Source organism: Ovis aries, chromosome 6, assembly GCF_016772045.2.
Source record: "Ovis aries strain OAR_USU_Benz2616 breed Rambouillet chromosome 6, ARS-UI_Ramb_v3.0, whole genome shotgun sequence".
Taxonomy (NCBI): Eukaryota; Metazoa; Chordata; class Mammalia; order Artiodactyla; family Bovidae; genus Ovis; species Ovis aries.
Window position 1 is genome coordinate 105,978,940 of NC_056059.1, and position 15,143 is coordinate 105,994,082.

The 15,143-nt window shown below is 55.8% G+C and overlaps 1 protein-coding gene across 2 annotated transcripts in view; it reads right to left on the reverse strand.

The window, feature by feature from the left end:
• The window catches only part of WDR1 (WD repeat domain 1), a 40,947-nt gene extending 27,056 nt beyond the window's left edge, over positions 1–13,891 (reverse strand). For both annotated transcript variants that reach the window (XM_060417674.1, XM_060417675.1), the window contains exons 1-3: positions 13,634–13,891; positions 13,019–13,140; positions 1,572–1,662 (exon numbers count right to left, since the gene is read on the reverse strand). In XM_060417674.1, the coding sequence (XP_060273657.1) occupies positions 1,572–1,662; positions 13,019–13,140; positions 13,634–13,649 (229 nt within the window). In that variant the 5' untranslated portion in view covers positions 13,650–13,891. The remainder of the gene's footprint in view (positions 1–1,571; positions 1,663–13,018; positions 13,141–13,633) is intronic.
• Positions 13,892–15,143: the final 1,252 nt, after the last annotated feature.

Genomic DNA, 15,143 nt, shown 5'->3' on the forward strand with positions numbered 1-15,143 from the left:
CGAGGCAAAGCTACAAGTCAGAAACACACACACACACTCTCATACATAGAAACACACACACATTCACACACAGACACACACACAAAGAAACACACACACTCACAAACACTCTCGCACACTCACACAGAAACACGCACTCACACACACACAAAGAAACACACACACACGAGGCAAAGCTACAAGTCAGAAGCACACACACACATTCACAGAAACACACACACACTCACAAAGAAACACTCGCACACAGAAACACAAACACACACACACAGAAACACACACACAAACACACTCACACAAACACACTCACACACACACATGAGGCAAAGCTACAAGTCAGAAACACACACACTCTCACACACACACTCTCACACAGAAACACACAGACACACACTCACAAACACACTCGCACACTCACACAGAAACATACACACAAACACACACGAGGCAAAGCTACAAGTCAGAAACACACACACAGAAACACACACACACACACAGAAACACACACACAGACACACACACACACACACACACACACAAAGCTACAAGTCAGCTACACACACACACTTCACAGAAACACACACACACTCACAAACACACTCGCACACAGAAACACAAACACACACACACAGAAACACACAAACACACACACACAAACACACACACAAACACACTCACACACACACATGAGGCAAAGCTACAAGTCAGAAACACACACACAGAAACACACACAAACACACACACATGAGGCAAAGCTACAAGTCACACACAGACACACACTCACACTCGCACACTCACACAGAAACATACACACTCACAAAGAAACACACTCACACAGAAACACACACACTCACACACAGACACACACTCACACAAACACACACAGAAACACACACACGAGGCAAAGCTACAAGTCAGAAACACACACACAAACACACACACAGAAACACACACACACACAGAAACACACACTCACACAGAAACACACAGACACAGAAACACACACACACACTCACAAAGAAACACACTCGCACACACAGTCACACACAGAAACACAGACACACACACTCATACACAAACACACAGAAACACACACAGACACACACACACTCACACAGAAACACACACGAGGCAAAGCTACAAGTCAGAAATACACACACACACATTCACACAGAGAAACACAGAAACACACACAGACACACACACACTCACACAGAAACACACACGAGGCAAAGCTACAAGTCAGAAACACACACGCTGACTCACTCACACACACATTCAATGGGCTTTGATACATCACAACACAGCTGCCCTAACGGCTCGTGAGCAACCCGCTGACCTCTGAGTTGGAATCAGCTGGAACACTGCCAGCTACAGCTCTGGCAAAGGGCTTCTTGGTGGCTTACACTTCCCACTCTGCCCCACCCACCATCCCCACCCTCCTGGACCTTCGTCCCTGCCTCCTTCACCCAACCCCCCAACCTTCCCAAGCCAGGCTCCCAGGACTCGGGGCGGAGGGTGGGGTGGGCTACATCACATGCAGCTGGAAGCCATGCACGCGGACAGACAGGTACCTCCGGAGGCGATGTAGAAGCCGCTGGGCGCGTACTTGGCCACCACCACCTGGTGGGCGTGCTCCGTGTAGATGTCCGCAATGGCCGGATTCTGCAGGGAGGAGACCAGAATGAACACAGGCAACCCAGGAGCAGGCAAACTTGCTTTCCACTCTCCGGATTAACGGAGTTGGGTGGGAAAATGACCCACGGACACACACAAATACAGACGCCAAAACCTCCATAAGGAAAACCCCAGAAGTACACTTACCTGCCTGGGTGACAAGAATTCTAGGCAATTTAACTCCTGTATAATATGTGAGGTGACTTGCTTTCTTTTGGTACTTGCCAAACAAATACGTACTTCCGAAATACACATGGGACATGAAAATTTCCTTAGGAAAAAAAATCTACAACTCTTTTCTCCCACTTGTAGGGGGCTGCCGCCTTCTCTGAGTCCAGCTCCCCAGAGCGAGTCTCCCCCGTTCCGAACCAGCTCTCCCCAGGCTGCCAGGTGGGGTCTGACCCAAACCGGAGCCTCTGGCCTGGAGAAGCAGGAACACAGAGACGGGTAGGCAGCTGGGGGGCCCTTCCTCATTCAAATCCCTCGATTTGGGAAACTCCCTTTCGTGGCTCAAATCCAAGGCTGGCTGGACTCTGCAGTGAGAACTGGGCCAGCGTCGGAGATCAGGAGCAGCTCTCTGGACTCAGTCATCAAGCTTAAATGTACAATTTATCAAAGTCGATTACGGCACTCCCCGGCACACACAGCAAACCTGTGGCCCTGTGCTCAGATGCTCTGTCATCAGAACCCAGCGTCCTCCCAGGAGGGCAGAGAGCGCCAGGCATCTAATCCCCGACACCCGCCGATATGTGCTGAGGAGCCAAGTGCCTTGTGAAAGGAGCAGCTACGGGCTCTGAACGCATCGGGTCCCAGGGAGGCTGCTGCGGGCGCATCTGACCCGCCTCCCCAACTGCCCCCACCTCTTCTGACCACCTCGCAGTCTCCCCATCCCCGTCTCTTAATGCCCCTCAACAAGGCCGGAGGCCCGGACTCTTCTCAGCTTCTTTCTAGCCACAGGATCGCCCGCCCCCTCACCCAAAGAGTCCAGAGAAGCATCCTGCTAAGTCCCTGCTTCGGCAACCACCCTCCTACCATTCCTGCAAGCCCCCCGGTCTCCGTAAATGCTGTGCCCTCGCCAGCAACACCTCTCCCTGCCTGCTAACACCCACTTATCAGGCCTGAAGAGCCATCTGTGTGAAGCCTGCCGTGACAGCCCCTCTCTCTCCTGTGCCTGCAAAGCATCTAACAGGACACACACCACGGTCCGTGGCCCCCGTATCCCTCTCCTCAAGCTCCTCTTTGACCTGCTCCATGTGCATCTATCTCCTTTAATCATCACAGCAGTTAGCAAACGACAGATGCTCAATTATATTTTTTTGGGGGGGGGTAAAAGTTTACACAGCCCTTTTACCCCTAGGACTTAGTGTCACATGATAGAGTAGGTACTTAACATATGTGGTTCATACATTAATCCAATGCAGAATAAACATAAGCAAAAAGTGAAATCAGAGAGACATCAACCATCTAAAGATACTCTGAATGGCAAATAAACCCGTGCAAAGGTGCTCAGTGTCATTAGCCTTTTGGGAAACGCAAATCAGTGAGAAAACTACAGTGAGAAACTACCCTATACCCAGGAGAGTCAAGAGAATTAAGACTGACGTCACCAAATGGTCGCAAGGATGGGTGGGGTACAGTCTGGAATGTTTATCTACTGCTGGGGGGAATGTAAAATAATACAGCTGGAAGAGCTGGGCTGGTTATTTATAAAGTTAAACATAACATTTGTGCAAAAACCCCACTCCTAGGTATTTACCCAAGAGAAAGAGAAGTGCATGCCCACAAAAAGATACACATGAAAGTTCATGACAGTCCCTAAGCGGAGAACAACCGACCCAAAGGTTCACCCCCAGGTGTCTGCAGAAGCAAACAGTGCTGTCCACCCAGGGGAACACTACTTGGCAACAAAAGGCCACGAACTGCTGAGGCCCCTCAACCACAGGAGGAGCCTCGAAAGCCTCACACTGAATGACAAAGCTGGATGCAAAGGAGAACGCGCGGCAGGAGTCCGTTCTGATCAAAGTCCAGGAAAGGTCAGCCCACAGGCCACAGAAAGCCGGTTGTCGTTGGGGCTGCCAGGGCCTGGGGGGTGGGGGGCAGGGTGGAGAGGCCCATGGGAGTGACTGGAAAGCTTTTAATTTGTCAAAACTCTAGTTGTGCGTTTGAAACGGACGGATTTTATTGTCCCTAGATTACCCTGCAATAAAACGATGATGTGTAGGATCCAGTAAACGTCCGTCCGAACCCAACCTGCTCCTTCCCAGGTTAGCCCTCTGGACTGGAACGTTCTAACAAGGACAACCTCCCTCATAGAGAAGCTGGCGAAAGCGGCCTGTGGCCCGGTGGCTCCAAGGCCTGTGTTCTGAGGCTGACGGAGGGCTCTCAGGCCCGCATGTAGGCACGACAGGTAGGAGACCAACCCCCAGGGGAACTCATGCCCACGGTGATGCCCAGCCCGGCCCTGCCCTTAAAGGGGAGCGGGAAGGGGCGGGGGTCACGTGGAGAAGTGGAAGGTGAGTTAAACAGTGGTCCTGGGAGGCAGTCCTGCCCCTACAGATCCTTCCCCTAAAGCAGCTGGGGCGAGTGAAACCTTGGGTCAGTCCCGGCGCCCCCGTCCACATTCCCAACACAACTGGGGGCGAGCTCTCCAGGCTGAACACAGCAAACAGAGTCAGCAGCAAAACCCCGCCCCCAGCTCCCCAGCCAAAGGGGACGCCTCCCTGTCCCCAAAGCGTCTGTGACCGCCCAGGCTCATGGCAAACCCAGCTGTGCAGGGCTGGGGCGCCCCTCCCCTGGGACTTCCTTCCTGCCCTCCTCCCCCCACCACCCCCCCCATCAGGGGACAGGGGCTTCAGGCAGAAACCAGAAGGAAGCCTTGGCATTTGAGGCCCATGGATGCCTAGCGGATGTGGGCAGAGCCTGCGAAAACCTCCTGTCGTCTCGCTGGGTCCCGAGGCACATCCCAGCCCTGCCCCCCACCCTCCACCATTGGCGTGTCCCTCTGCAAACCCCACTTCTGACCCCAGGCCTGTCCCGGCCCCGGCCCTGACCGGCTCGCTGTTCAACCCTGCCCTGCCCTGCCCTGCCCTGCCCTGTGATCCTAGGCTTGCCCCAAGTCCATCCACCTCATCTTCCCACCCTGGCCAGATTCCAGTTTTTCCTGCCCCTTCTGGGACCAGGACAATACCGTGACAACATCTGAACTGACCCCTCTGCCTTCCACTAACGCACCAGGCTCTATGTCCAGACTCTGATCACACATTCAGAGGACCCTGGACCATTCCCACCTCCCACCTGTGTGTGGAGGGCCATCCCCAGCCCAGCAAATGAAGCATTCTCTCCCCATACCTTTCCACACGTGGAAGGGAGAATTCCTAAAGCACCCCCCGCCCCCAAAGGAGCTTTCACATTCCTGTGTCCTCTGAGGCCAGAGGTCACCACGGCACTTTACAGGTAAGGTTAAGGGGTGGCCCCAGCCACAGGGCATGGCAGCTTTGCCTCGGCACGCCTGGAATCCTGTGGACATCTCACCACATCAGTGAAGCCACTGGACACAGCCCTGCTCCTCTGGAGCTGCTGATGGCCCGTGGCGGCCTCCTCCAAACTCCAGGCAAAGTGACCTTTTGGAGGATTAAGTTTCCAGAGCCCTGGCTTTCTAGACACACCCAGTTCCTAAAAGCAGGCCCTAGAAACCGACCTGCACGGCGAATGTGACCTGCGGGGCCCTCTGCTCACGGGGGACCCAACTCAGTGACTGCCAAGCAGCTCCACAAACCTCTCTGCTTCCAGCCCTGCAGAACTGAACCTAGAGGCTCAGTCCACGGTTCAGCCAGCCCATCCCGCTCGACCTTGGAGGCTCCCTCTCTCATCCAGAGGAAGCAGCCCTAAGCCACAGTCCAGAGTCCATTTTCCATTCTGCCCCTGCCCTCCTCCAGTAGGTCACTCGCTCTGACATTCTTCCCTTTTTTCGCTGCAGGCTGGAATACCTTCCTTACTTCCCAGATGACCTTCTCCAAACTACCTTCTAACGCTTGGGCAAAGGCTCCCCGCCTCCTCCAGGAAGCCTTCCCTGATGCTCCAAGGTAGAAATGATCTCTCCCAGCCCAGAAAGCCCACACTACCTTCCCTACTCTCCGACCCTTATTATTTGCTGCCTTGGACATATGTCATTCTTACACCTGCAAAGCTTCTCACCAAGTGGACCCCCACAGAGGGCAGAGCCCAGATCTGATTCACCACTACAACTCTGACCACTGCACCCCACCCTCTGAAAAGACTGGGGCATGCCAGTCCCCAGCAGCCATTTTTGAAAACACAACCATCATATGCTGATGACTACTCTCAGACAGCTGGGGTGACCCTTCAGTTGATTCTCTTTGAAACCTCACAGTACCTATGGGTAACCTTAGGACCCCATTTTACAGGCAAAGAGGTGGGGCAGAGAGTTTTGGAGGGATGTGCCCAAGTAAGTGGGGGGGACTGGGACCTGAACTCAGCTGAGCAGCCTTGCTCCTCTTGGTTCTTCTCCATTACCTACGTCTGGAGTCACTGTCAGCCTGACTCCTAACTCAGGGAACAGAGGTTTGCAGCGATGGAGACAGCTAGCTACCCAGCCACCCGCCTGGAAGTGTATAGTCTGAATGGAGGTGGGTGGGAGTGGCCACGCCCAGAACCTTCCTTCTGGCTCCCTGCCCAGCCCCGCCCCTGAAGCAAACCAAGCCCTAGAACAGGGGTTCCCAGGGGGTCCCCCCATGTGAGAGTGGGCACACCACTCCCTGCTGGGCCCAGCATGATGCCACCTCCCTTCCTGTCCCTCTTTCCCTCTGCCTGCCCAGGGCCTTCAGAGGGGTCAGGAGGGGAGACTGTGGGGGCTAGGGTCAGCCCCCACCGTGTAACCAGGCACAGGGCTGCCGCTCTGCTGCAACCCTTTCTTTGCCTCCCTGCCAAGGGCAAGAAATGGTGGCTCAGATGGTACAGAACCCGCCTGCCAATGCAGGAGACGTGAGTTTGGTCCTAGGGTCGGGAAGATCCCCTGGAGAAGGGCATGGCATCCCACTGCAGTAGTCTTCCCTGGAGAATCCCATGGAGAGAGGAGCCTGGTGGGCTACAGTCCATGGGGTCGCAAAGAGTCAGACACGACCAAGCAAGCACACAGCAACAAAGGATAAGACAGACACCCAAAGCCCACAGTGAGTCCGCAACAGTGCTGAGAGGACACAAGCTCAACTTCTGCCCACCTCCGTGCCCCTGTATTCCCTGCCAGACTCCCCCATCTCTGCTGTCTCAACCCCCCTTCCTGGAAAACTCTTACTCACCCTCCAAAACCCAACTCAAAAGTGCCCTTGCTCCAGAAACCTTCCTCGAGGCTCTGTGACACAGCTGGCCCTTTCCTCTTGTTCCCAAAATGCTGAGGACACGCTTCTTTTACAGCGCTAACCTGGTGAGTTAGGATGTTACCTACTGGGGTTCTTCGCTCACCCCTGCTGACATTTCTGGGGAACTCTTTGTTGCAAGACAGTCCTGTGCATTGTGGGATGTTTGGCAACACCCCTGGCCTCTGCCCACTAGATACCAGTAGCACAAAAATGTCCTCAGATATTGCCAAATACCCCTCAACAGGGTGGGGGTGGGGGCAAAACTGCCTCTCACTGAGAACCACTGATTTAACCTTGGGCACCAAGGCTACTGGCTGGGCTTGGCAGGACGAGGAATGTGTGTGGGAAACGTCAGGACCAAGGGCTGGATGCAGCAGCTGACGATGCCTTCATCTTCGAGCAGCCAAACTGGCCTCCCTCCTGCCTCACATGAATTCCCCAGGTGGTGAAGTGGTGAAGAATCTGCCTGCCAATGCAGGAGACATGGGTTCAATCCTTGGGTGGGGAAGATCCCACCGGGGAAGCAGAATGGCAACCTGCTCCAGTATTCTTGCCTGGAAAATTCCATGCACAGGAGAGCCTAGGGAGCTACAGCTGGTGGGGTCACAAACAGTGGGACACACCGAGCATGCATGCACCGGCCTCATACCTTAGCTACAGAACAGTCTCTCCACTGACTTGACAACACGGCTCATCTGTTGAACCTTTTAGTGGTTCTGGTGGCCTCGGGCCAGGGCTGGGCTGCGGTGGGGTGGCCTGACCCCCAGCACCAGTCCAGCACCCTCTCCTGCCTGCCTATAACTCCCCCCACCCCAGGGCTCCAGCCACAAGGGTCAACAACCTGTGCGGGACTCTCCTGCCAACCCTGCTCCACCTGACTGGTCCCTTCCTGGGCCCCCAGCTGCTTAAGGCCCCCTGGGATGACACCTCCTGGCACATTTCTGCCTCTCGGCATCAGTCCTGACTGTCGGTTTCCCCTGGAGACGGTGAGCTCCGTGAGGACTGGCCTTTGCTGGGGAGTGTCCAGAGCCAGGCCTGGGCTCCGCTACAAATCAGGTGCTTATATACACCTATAACAGGATCAAGTCAGGCTCAAGCACAGGAAGTGGAGGGGGCAAGGAGGGTGGGAGAGAAGTGGAAGTGACCCCCTGAGCCAGCTGACACTCAGGGTGGGGGGGGCTCCCAAGATGACTGGCAATGGGTGGACACTAACATCACAGCACAAGCACCTGAAGATCATTAGCCCAGAAGCCAGTGGAGCACGGCCCCACCCTTCGGGACCCCCCAAGAGCTCTGGAGCCTTCTCTGAGCCCAGCATCCTTGCTTGTTAAAAGGTCAGACCACAGGACCCCAGAGCTCTCCTAGCCCGACCCCTTGTCTGTGCTGCCCGCTGGCCTTCTGTCCAGGTGGCGATCAAACACGCCACCTCCTTTTGTCCTCAGGCGCCCCGTTTCAGTCCCACCCAAGGCAGCGAGCTCCACAGGAAGGGGCACTATCTCCATGCTGCCCATAGAGCACGCAGTCAATCTGGGCAGGGGGCAGGGACTTGAGGCACGTGTCATGGGACAGAAGGGACAAGGTCGGTCCTCCGGTGGCCATCTGTCCCTTCGTGTACACACCCCACCCCCACCTGAAGGGGACGCCCAAGGTGGTCCTTCTGCACGCTGACTGGCAGTAGGTCACCCCATGGGAAAATCAGTGCTGGCCTCCAGGGCTTCCCAGGTGGCCCAAGTGGTAAAGAACCCACCTGTCGATGCAGGAGGCATGGAGACGCAGGTTCAATCCCTGGGTCGGGAATATCCCCTGGAAGACGGCATGGAACCCACTCCATGGATCACAACGGAGTTGGACATAACTAAGCACGCGGCACGCATGCCAGCTGGCCTCTGCCCTCCTGACGATGAGCCCACAGAGCCCGTGCTTGAAGCACAGAAACACCAGACTGCTACAAACACTACACCCCTGGGATTCAACTTCACATAATCATTTTCCCCACATATGTGCGTGTGTGTATATAGTGAGAAGACCCCCCGGAGAAGGAAACGGCAACCCGCTCCAGTATTCTTGCTTGGAGAATCTTCACGGACAGAGGAGACTGGCAGGCTACAGTCCATGGGGTCACAGTCTGAGCGACTACTGCACACACATATAGTACATTCTAGCTCTGGAATGTAGGGACTGCAGAGCTTTAAAAGCAGGCCCCAAACCTGTCTGTGTAGCAGATCTGCTGGCTGCTACTGGCAGCGGGCACTCACTTGCCAGAGCCAGTTTACAGGGAAGTGATCCCAGGCGGCTTAGAACGTGATGAGGCTCCTTCACAGCCACTGGGAGCGGGGAGGAACCTTCCAACTACACTGCGGGCACGGGGCAACAGGGCCTCAAAAGTACAAGTGTATCAGGCTCCCTCCTTCTGGAATGTTCCTTTCTGGATGGCCATCTCACTGCCTGCTTTTAACCCAGCAGAGAATTTCCTCTCCTCTCCTAGGTGTGGCAATCAAATGTATTGAGAGAAAAACAGATGAGAAACGCTCTTTGCCGCCAGCTTGAGAAGTGCCGTGATGCTGGGTTCACAAAGCAACTTTGAAGGCAGCAAAGTGAAGGACAGCTGTGGCTCCAAGTGGAAGGTTAGCAAGGGCCTGACGCCTGCTTGGCGGGAATAAAGGTGGTATCTGCCACTCAGTCGTGTCCAACTCTCTGTAGCTCTCAGGGCTCCTTTGTCCATGGAATTCTCTTGGCAAGAATACCGAAGTGGGTTGTCATTTCCTTCTCCAGGGGATCTTCCCGACCCAGGGATCGAGCCTGCATCTCTTGCATGGCAGGCAGATTCTTTACTATCTGAGTCACCAGGGGAGCCTTTCTTACTTCCATACAGTAAACCTTCTGTGGCTGCCTATCATCTCCGCCACACAGCCTGCCTTTCAATCAAGAAGGGACTTACTGAGCACCGGACTACGTGCCGGGCGCTGTGCTAGGCCGGGACATGGCAGGTGAGAGTGGCTACTCGCCGTCTGGCTCCTGGAAGGCCAGGATGGGAGGGCCACTTAGGAGGTGAAGCTGCCACAGCAAATGGGCAGCGAGCCATGCTGCTATTTGAGGAAAGAATGTGCAGACAAGGGACACAGCAAGGCTCAAGTCTGGAGACCCACACGCAGCAAGCTCCAGAGGGGGCGTGGAACCCGGGGGCCTGGAGCCCCAGGGAGGGAAGCTGGCAGTAAGGAGAGGTCGGGGATGCAAGGCTGGATGACAGGGCACCATCGGTCTCGGATGGGAGAGCCAAGGAACAGCTCGACCCCGTATTTTAATAACTGGTCCAGCAGCAGTGATGAGGGCAGGCTGGAGGAGGGTCAGGGAGAAAGGCCAGTTTGGCCTTTGGTTTTTGCAGTCCAGGCAAGATAGCACGATGAGGGTGGAAACAGTGAAAAATCGTCAGATTCAGAAGTCTTTGAATGCAGAGGCAATAGGACTCAATGGAGAACTAAATATGGTGTGGAAAGGGGAAGTCCAAGGCTGGGGCCAGAACAGCTGGCAGAGTGGCGGTCGCCATTCTGAGGATGAGCACGTGGGAAACCCAACTGTGGGGAGGGCGTGTTCAGTGTAAGCCGCCCATCAGACGTTCTGTCGGACATTTCCCAATCTGGTCCCCTCCTCCCTTTCGTGTCTCTTCTGGACTCAGCCTATATTCTAACCAGACTGAATTCCTATTTCAATATTCATGAAAGTAGTGTCTTTTTTTCCCCCAGGAATACTCTGCCCTAACAAAAATTATTCCCACCTTGACTTGAGCAGCAATGGTCCGCTCCCATCAAACAAAAGCCTAAATGCCTGATGGGACTTCTTGAACAGGGTGGGAGGAACACACCTGCACCCCGGTGCTGTCTTGGCCCTGAAGACACTTAAACAGATGGGAAAGGTAAGCAGACGCGCCCTCCAAAGAGAATGGCAAACTCGAGGGGGTACTGCTAAGGATGAAAAGCTCAGAAGAGGGGCTTCCCTGGTGGTCTAGTGGTTGGGAATCCATCTTGCAATATGGGGGACATGGGTTCGATCCCTGGTTGGAGAGCTGGGATTCCCTCCAGCCTCGGGGCAACTAAGCCCTCATGTTGCAACTACTAAGCCAGGTGCCTCAACTAGAGAGAAGCCTGGGTGCTGCAACAAAGACCTGTCGCAGCCAAAAATAAATAAATATTATTTAAAAAAAAAAAAAAAAGCTCAGAAGAACAAGCAAGCAGAAAACAGAATAGGTTCCGTAAGTTAGGGAATGCCTCCTGCAAAGAGGGTGCTTGTCTGTGACCGTAAACAGCGTCTCCATTGGAAGCGGCTCCGTTTACTGGCTGCCTTACTACTACCTCGCTGAGCTGGACCCCTGTTCTGAGCAGTGGGTCCCCTGGGCGGGTGGATCGGGGAGGTGGGGAAGAGGCAGTTTAAAGGAGAAGCTGCAGGTTAAGAACCTTTCATGGCACCAGACACACAGTAGGTCTTCATGGGCAGGCTCCCATCTGGAAGTGAGTATAGCCCGCTGTGACGTGTGCGTGCCTTGTCAGGGGCAAACCTAAGCATTCATTCCGCTGCCCCGTATCCCTGAGAATGCCTTCACTCGTTTTATTTGATAAACTACAGTATCTATCTACTCAGGGCCATCTCAACTTTTCTTTTCTCAATATCTCAGAAGCTCTCTAGAGACCTCTGGATCTTTACGATCTAAGTCCTTGCCCATGTTTTCCCCAGTTCTGAGTGAGTCGGGATCAGCTTTCGAGGAATCTGTGTCTAGCAGAGGAGCTGTTAGCACCTTCAAAGCACATTCACACACACCCACCCCTTCAAGTGAGGGGCCAAGCCATCCTGGGCAGGGCAGAAACTGCCAAATGGAGCTTTGTCTCCCAGCACACTGCTTGGGGGTGGGGCGGAGAGGGGTGCGGCAGCAGAGCCAGCAGCATCTCAGACCTCACAGACAAGGACACCAAGACCACAGAGCCCCTGCACTGCTTCAGCCAGCTCTGAGGTTCAGAAAGCAAGGCTATCTCCAGAGGGACAGTTCCAGTGCCCCAGGGGTAACCACCCACATACCCTGAATTTAAGCTGACATCCCTTGAGGGGGCATCACCAATCAAAGCCATCCGCTTACAGATTGTGTATAAGCCCCACCCAGGAAGCTCAGAGAACCCTCCTCACCCCCAGACACTAGGGAATGGTCATGTAGGTACCTCCGGCTTCCACCCCCACCCCCCACTCAGTCTAGGCACAGCAAAGATTTCAGTGTGTAATCTCAGCAGTGGGGAGACTGACAAGCACACCAGGTCATATCGATGATTACAGAGAAGTAACGGAATATTTTCGAGGATTTCCCAAGGAATGGGCTCTAGAAGGCTTCTCAGCCTGGGTACAGGAGGCCTGTGCAGATGATTCATGGGGATAAACTGGTTCCTTATTTTGCAGTGGGGCTCAGACCCCGCGAAAGGGAAGACCAGGCCGGAAGGGTAGAGACCTGGGTGTGAGCCCCGCTTCTGCCACACTGGGGGACCGTGGGTGTGCCATGAGTATGGGTGTCCGCCCAGCATGCAGGGTCTCAATCAGGGGGGCCCAGGCCAGCAGGGCAAGCCGGGGAGCCCCAAGTCATCTCCATTTTACAGATGAGTAAACCGGGGCTCAGAGAGGCCGAGTCACCAAGCACCTCAAGGGTCAAGGTCCGATCTCTCAAACCCAGAGCCCTTCACTTGAAGGGAACTAAATCTGAGCCTCGGCTTCCCCCACGGAGAAAGAGACTTGGGTCTGGATAAATTTGCAACTGTCTCCCTGGGCTTCCGAGGTGTGGTCCCCGAGGCTGAGGGGGGCGTGGCGTCCTCGCCCCAGGCCGCCAGGCCGGAGGGGAGAGGGTGCAAGGGGTAGGATTCACCCCAGAGCTGGGCGGGTGGTCAGGGAAAGAACCGGCATCCGGGCGGCGGCCGGTGGAACGGGGGAGGCGAGGTACTCACGTCTATGTTCCTTAGGATGACGCACTTGCCATTGGTGTAAAGAAAATTGTTGCCCTTGGGGTCGCCGCCGACGATTTTGGAGACACCCCTCTCCACCTGGGGGAGGCTGGCGAACACCTTCTCTGCAGAGACACAAACGCAGCCAGGCACCTGAGGGCCAGCCCCACGCCGGGCTGAAGGCGGAGGGGAGGGAAAAGGGGAGAGAGAAAAGGAGAAGGGGGGGCGGCCCTGGACCGGTCTCTGCCGGTCACCTGTTGCCTCCAACCTGGAGGGGCGGCCGCCACTTTGAAGGAGCGCAGGGGACGGGTGCGACTTCCTGGTCCGCGCGCTCCCTTATCCAGGCCCTGCAGGGAGATACGGGGGCTTCCGCGGGGCCCCGACCGCATCGTCAACTTTGGGGCGCCCTCCTCGCCTTCCCCCGCCGGCCAGGGATTGCCGCCCGGCGCCCCCGGGAGGGCGACGGAGCGCTCACCAGCCGGCTCCCGCACCCCTCCCCCGCGCCCCGCGGACCTCGCCGGACCGCCCGCACCCGGCCGATGGCCGAGGGGGCCAGGCAGGCAGGCAGGGCGGGCGCCCACCCCCGGGGCGGGGGGCGCACCGGGCCGCGGCACTTACTGATCTCGTACGGCATCCTTGCCCACTTGTTACCGCGCCGCGCTCGCCAGAGAGCCTCCAGGGGCCGCGCGCGCCGCGAATCAGACCTGGCCGAGGCCGAGCCCGGGGACAGGGGCCGAAAGGCGGCGCCGGGCGTGCAGGGCGCGGAGAGGGGCGGGGGGGGCGGTCCGAGGCCGGGTCTCCGAGGCCGGCTCGCGCCCTGCCCTGCGCGCTGCCGCTGCGGACGCGCCGAACCCGGAAGCGCGGCCCCGCGCGCGCGGCTCGCCCCCCAGCTTTGACCATATATAGTCAAGCGCTCGGCTCGGCGGCTGCGGCTCCGGCGAGCCTGCGCGGACCTGGCCGCCGCCGCGCCCCTCCCCCTCCCGGCTCGGGTCCCTCCCCCTCCCCGCTCGGGCCCCGCCTAATGAGTCCCGCCTCCGGAAGTGACGTAAACCGCGACCGCATGAAAAGGCGGCGTGGTCAGTGCGGCGTGTTAGAATGCGCCTGGGGGCCGGTGGGGCAAGGTTGGGTAGTGGTGGGGAAGGGTGGGCTGAGCAAGTTGGGGTTTTTTTGAAGTTTTGCGGGCGCTGGAATCACCAGAGGCACAGGATAAGGCTTATGTTTGCGTAGCGGGCGTTTACTGAGCTGCCAGCCTTTCAGCCCAGTGGGCGTCCTGCTTGGGTTTTGCAAACACAGAAGTATAATCCTTTTTCTTGCTTTCTCCTTTAAAGCATGTTTAACTGGTAGTCCCGCTTCCTCGCAAAAAGCAGCTGCAGGAGGAGTTTTAGGGATGTGCTTTGCAGGGCCCGAGCTCTCTTAAAAACTTTAGAAAACTAGGAACCCAAGAGCAGAGGGGGGAGGGATGTAGGTTCTAAAAAAACAAACAAACAAAAAAAAAAAAACTAGTGCTTATTTCCTAACGAAAACTAGAAGAAAGGGGGAACTTCCACTTGTAAGGCTGAAGCAGCGGCTCGTTGCCAGGGGAAAAGCAAGTTGGGTACTGTCTCGGGGTTTGCGGGGACGGGTAGAGGAGGGGTAAATGTATACTCAAAAACCTCAGGGTGACCCTTGACTTTTCTGGAACCTACTGGAAAAATTTATGCTTAACCTTTACTCATTTGAAACTTCAAAATTTTTCAACATATGAAAATAGAAAAAATAAACCAAGATCTTGGCGTCAGACATAGGAATAGATGTACTGATCATAAGGAAGTGCTCGCGGTGGAAGCTTCCAGAGCAAGGTGGTCAGTGTGTCTTCCTCTGTCAGGCCAGGCCTGTGCGACCTCCCGGGGTCCATGCTATCCTTGCCTCGGGAAATCTTTCGGAGTTGCAGGGGACATTGTACCTGGGTTGGCTCTATTTTTGAATTGCATCCAGGTTCATTCCTTGTGTCTTTACTGAATAGTCCTGCAGAGCCCTGAAGGGGCACCTGCGTGAACACAGGTGTGTCCTATCTGGTCTCTAGGCATTTGCTCCTACCCTGCCCCACCTTCATCTCTGCGCTTCAGGCTGTAGCCTGTTTTAAAACTGA